Below are 5,333 nucleotides of genomic sequence, written 5' to 3' on the forward strand. Positions count from 1 at the left end.
AAAAAAAAAAAAAAAAAAAAAAAAAAAAAAAAAAGAAAGAAAATTTAGTCCACTGGGCAAACAAGAGTGTTAAATGTAGGTTGTGGAGAAATACGATACAAAATAACCCATCACTCCATCAAGGTTGATGTCTTACCTTTATCACAACCTGATCCGTCCATTACAAATTTATTACCACTGACAACCAATAATCAACACCTCATCCTACTGAATGGATCTCTTAAAAAAGGGTTTATCTCCAGTATTTTGGGTGGAATTATCTGCAATTTTGGGTGCAAAACTGCAGGAACATTTACTTGATCTACACTTAACTTTTCTTGGGCAGAGTAATATGAGGGCAAGTGTGTACTGAAAACTTAAAGAGGTACTCTCAACTCGTTGAAGAATTAATCAGGGAAAAATTAGCATGCCTATCCTACTAAATATCTCTAATTTAACTGGCTGTTTAACCCAAACCCTCAAGTTCAAATACTTGGTCTTTGGCTTTCCTTAGTTATGAAAACACTTGTATTCAGGGCATCTTTTAAAACAATTTGTGTTTTTTCCCACTGGTTAAACTCTTTCCACAGAAATAAGGAATGCCCAAGCCTTCAGCTTCTGAAAATAACTAATCTGGTATGTGCACATAACAAAAAGCTTGAGAGAATGCCCTAGCTTTTATTTAAAACTTTTTCATTTAAAACTAGAATCCTTTAAGCAACAATTAGACAAAAATCAGCCTTTACGTTATTAGGAGATTGCTATTTTCAACATTTACCTTAAACCACATGGATGTATCTTCTAACTAGTTAGCTTCCTGTCTCTCCCCCAGCTACATTAGACTGTTACCTTTTTTGAGAGCAAAGGACTACTAGACCCCATGGTTTATTCCCCAGCTAATACATTCCAAACACCTCAGGTCTCTACAGAAACATAAACGTTGCTAGCCTTAAGGATTTCTCTAACTTTTTAAAGTTATTCTGATATGAGCAGGTGTCTAACTGTTAACTACAGCTTACACAAGTGGGTTCTCAAAGTGTGGTCCTGGACCTTTGAAAGTTTCCAGAATCCATTCAGGGGGTCCAGAAGGTCAAAACAATTTTCATACATAATATTTAAGATGTTACTTTTGTTTACAGTCATTCTCTCACAAGTATGCAGTGGGGGTGTTCCTGAGGCTACATGATGTGACATCTCAAAAGACTGAATGCAGAAGCAATATAAGAATCCAGCTATCTTCTATAAAGCTGAACAAAGAGTTACAAAAATGTAAAATGATGCCACTCTTCCCACTAAATTTTTGTTTTGAAAAACATTTATATAAACTCTCAATTTATGTTACGGGTAGTGGGTCTACTATTATTTGTGAGCATATTAATAAATATGTATTTTCAGTTTTTCTCAGTTTTACTTTCTAATAAATATCAACAGATATAAGCTACACAAAGGCTCTTTGGGTGCTCAGTGATTTTTAAGAATGTAAAGGGGTCCTTAGCACAAAAAGTGTAAGAACTGCTGTAATACACAATTATATAACCTAACACACAGTGCCTTCCATGGATAAGAAGCTCATGTTAATTCTGATTTTTAATTACTTCTTACTTCTTGTAATCTTGTTGAGTTCTGTATCTCCCTGTAAAGCATCATTCAGCATAAAGCCAGTCTGTTCTAGTCCCCATTTAATGGGCTTTGAATATTTAATTATTCAGAGTCCTGTTTATAAAGATGTTCTGATCTCTAGAACAGTGTATACAAGTTTCTCAGAGTTTTCACACAAAAATATTACCTTGTTCATCCTAATAGCAACCTGTAAAGTAAATACAAAGAATTCCCCCCCCCCCTTTTTTTTTACAGATTATACAAGGAAACTGATACTCAAAGAAAATAGAACTATTTGTCCAATTAGGTACTGCTAACTGGTAGAACCTAGAATGTTGTGGCATTTTGCAATTTGCTTGGCTGTCTTGCTGTGGTATAATTGCAAACTCCCAAAGAAAATAAGGCAAGGGCATTACTTTTATTGTCCCAGTGCCAAAACAGGGATTTTCCCCTCCTGAATAAGAACGTAATCAGACTCAATACCCAGTCACAGTATTATTCAACACATCGGCTACCCTTTTGGTCCCCTACCAAAAAACCAAAAATAAAATAAAATCAAGAGTGTGGGAGAAAAAAAATACGACTATATAACACTCCAAGACAATGAGTTAGTTAAGGACTCACAGATTAATCATTTAATCACTGAAACAACAGGCACGCAAGAACAAGATCAAGCTTAATACAATAACGCTAGATTATATCAACAAATAGATGCCAACAGGTTAAGACGGGAGGCCTACATAAAATGGGTTCAATTCAGAATGTGGACTCACACAAAGTTGCGAAACTCGCTTTATTGGTTCTACAAATTCAAGCAAGTGACTAGAACCAGGCTTGCAAAGCTGTATGTCAGACATACTTTGTTGCAAGATGCAAAGACGCCATCCTACCCCTTGGAGAGAAATCACCCCACACTAGTTTATTCTTGTTATCAGCACATCTCGTTATGCTCCATTTTAACTTATTAAGTTCCTCAAGAGATGCTCAATTTCCTGCATCTCTTTCTCACAGTCAAGTGGACTCCCTGACTGATAAGAGGCAAGACTGACTCACAAGAGGGTATCTGCCACTTGCACAGTTCTTTTCCTTTTTTTAGATGTATGTGCTCAGTGAAGCCATTTTTAAGTTTGATGAGATTTTACCTAGAAAATGCCGAAGTGTGCTAATTGTCCATTTTGTCTTCCCCGTAGTTTACTACAGATGAGCCAGAGTAATCCCACCTTTCCTTGTGAGGTAGGCTTTTCCTAGTGTTTACTTTGGTCTTTTTTTTTTTTCTTCAAATTTCTTTTGGGAAAAAAAATAAGTTATAATTATAGCACCACAGCAATAGCTACAGTTATAGCTAATGTACCACCACAACCAATTTGTAAAGCAGTGCCATACACCTTATTTGTTGTTCCATACTCAACATTCCGACAGATTTACAGGTAAAAGCTAATTTACATAAGTTTCTGCATCCTCACAAAAGAATTGCAATATTGCTCTGTGAAACCAATTAACCGTTAATTTTTAAAGGCTTCATACAGAAAAATAAATCTGACTTTACATAAGGCAAGCAAAGCATCAGATGTCTGAGCACGCCAGGAAACCGGTTATTTCTATTCCTTATCCCAGAGTATATTTTTCTCTGTGGACCTACCGATGTTTTTTCCAAGGACATAATCACTATTTAAGTAGTAAGCTGTCAAAAGTGCTAAGGCATTCTCTAAACTATCTTCCCAGCTCCGGCCCACAATGGAACACGTCACAGCTCAATCATACCATTGCCGTTTTTCTATATTTCTTCAAATGAACTTAAGATTTTTGAAGTGTACAGTTCGAATTATACACTATTAATACAACCCCAGATAGCAGTGATCATCTCAAAGCTAATAAACAAAGACTAGCGGTGGCACCAGGGCCCTACCAGGAAGTAATCAAAGCCGTGTGGCCGGTGCGATCCTAAGAAGTCGCTCACAGCAGACAATGAGGGCACTGGGGCTTCCAAGCGGGCCAGCAGGAGGAGTTAAAACGCTTAAGCTACTCAAAAGCCTTATATAAACCTAATAACTGTTTCACAACACAGGAACTCTGGAATCCCAACGCAATTTCGGACAACCCAAAAGGTCTGAAAAACAAACTCGAGCCGTCCCCTCCAAAGCAGCTGTTGGCTCAGCCTCCGAGCTTCTCAGCCCGCAGCTTGTTTTCAAACTTCACCCTTCCTGACAGATGAAAGACCCCGACCTCCGCCGCCCGAGCTCCGAGCGCCTCTCGGGGTTTCGAGGTGCCCGAGCCTGCGGAGAAAGGAAAGGAAACCCGGGCTGGGGTCGGCGGCGGAGAGGGGCCCCGCGCGCCCCGCAGCCCAGACAAAGCTGCGCCCGGAGAGCGGCGCTCTTCCCGTCCTGTCCGCGGAGGAGCGCGGTACGGGCCCCGCCACACGTGCGGCCGCCCCTCGGGGGCCGGACACCCGCCCCACAGGCGACCCCGCGACACGGACGGGCACAGCCCCCGGCCACGGCAGGGCGGGGCAAGGGCGCGCGCAGCGGGCCAGGGTCCCCGCCCGCCGCTGCCCCCACGCGCTCGAGGCCTCCGCGGACTCCCGCCCCTCGCGGCCCTCTCCTTCGCTGGCCCGGCCGTCGGGCCTCTGGAAACAAAGGAGCCGCCGCCGCTCCCGCCCGCGCCCACCTCACCGCATACCCTCCCCAGCCCGCCGGGCCCGGCTCGCCCTCGCCCCTCTCCGGGTCTGCGCGCCGGCCGCCTGCGGCCCCTAGACGGCAGGCCCGGCAGAGCCGGGGCCTCGGGTGTGCGGCGGGGCCGGCCCGTGGCCGCACTCACCGCTGCAGCACCAGGACGACGGGGAGCCGTTGGGGAACTTGGCTGCGTCCGGAGCGATGCAGACGCTGGAGCTCAGGTGTGGACACTCCATGGCCACGAGGAGGGGCGGCTGGGAGGACCGCGGCTCCAGGACCCGGCGAGGTGGGGGCGGAGGAACTCCGGAGGCTCCGTCTGGGGTTGCTCCTAGCCGGGCGCTCGGCCGACGGCGGCTGCGTCTCGAGCCCTTGCGTCAAAGAAAGCACGGGCTTCCGGGCGCCGTGTTTTCTCGCCCGCCGTCTCCCGGCGCCCCGCTCCGTAGAACGTGTAACTCCGAGATCCGGGTTCTGAAGCCACCCCTAGAGTGGAGGCTTCCGCCTTCCCAGGCCGGCCCCTCCCCGCCCCGCCCCCGGGCAAACCCCGCCCCAGGGCCCGCCCCCGTCCACCCTGCGGGGTGGGGTCCAGGGGCGCTCCTGGTAGCGCAGAGTCCGGCTGTGCTCCGAAGTGACTTCTCTAGTCACTCCGCTTCCCCGGCCCCGGGAAGGATGGGGCGCCGAGTAGGGCACCCCGGGCCGTCCGCGGCGTTTCCTGCGGTGGGTGGAGGAGACTGAACCTACGTGGTGCGGACCACTCCGTGGCTTCGTGGTAAAAATCCGGCCGCTCCAAGAACATTAAAACCTCTCGGGCAGACAGGCGCTACGGCCCTCATTTTGTACATTAAGAAACAAGTTGGGGAGGCCAAGGGCCTGGCCCCGGGGGAGGCGGGCAGCGGGTTTCATGGGTGCCAGGGCAGTCCAGTCTTAGAGTTCAGCTCCTTGCGGCAGGTGCGATCCGTAGCCCTTTCTAGGTTCTGAAACACGCCAGCCACCTACATGTTGCGTGGCTGGGCCCACAGGGGCGCCCACAAACCCGCGTTCAAACCATGTCACTATGACTCACCATCTGCGTTACCTCCAGGACATCGT

General features: G+C 47.3%; 1 protein-coding gene across 4 annotated transcripts in view; it reads right to left on the reverse strand.

Moving 5' to 3' along the window:
• USP3 (ubiquitin specific peptidase 3) overlaps positions 1 to 4,691 on the reverse strand; it is a 91,905-nt gene extending 87,214 nt beyond the window's left edge. The window contains exon 1 of one of the 4 annotated variants that reach the window (XM_023185274.3): positions 4,393 to 4,691. In XM_023185274.3, coding sequence (XP_023041042.1) covers positions 4,393 to 4,483 — 91 coding nt within the window. In that variant the 5' untranslated portion in view covers positions 4,484 to 4,691. The remainder of the gene's footprint in view (positions 1 to 4,392) is intronic. The other 3 variants (XM_023185275.3, XM_023185276.3, XM_023185277.3) reach the window with 3 other exon arrangements.
• Between the last annotated feature and the right edge of the window lie 642 nt (positions 4,692 to 5,333).

Source organism: Piliocolobus tephrosceles, chromosome 6 (genome assembly GCF_002776525.5).
Source record: "Piliocolobus tephrosceles isolate RC106 chromosome 6, ASM277652v3, whole genome shotgun sequence".
Classification (NCBI taxonomy): domain Eukaryota; kingdom Metazoa; phylum Chordata; class Mammalia; order Primates; family Cercopithecidae; genus Piliocolobus; species Piliocolobus tephrosceles.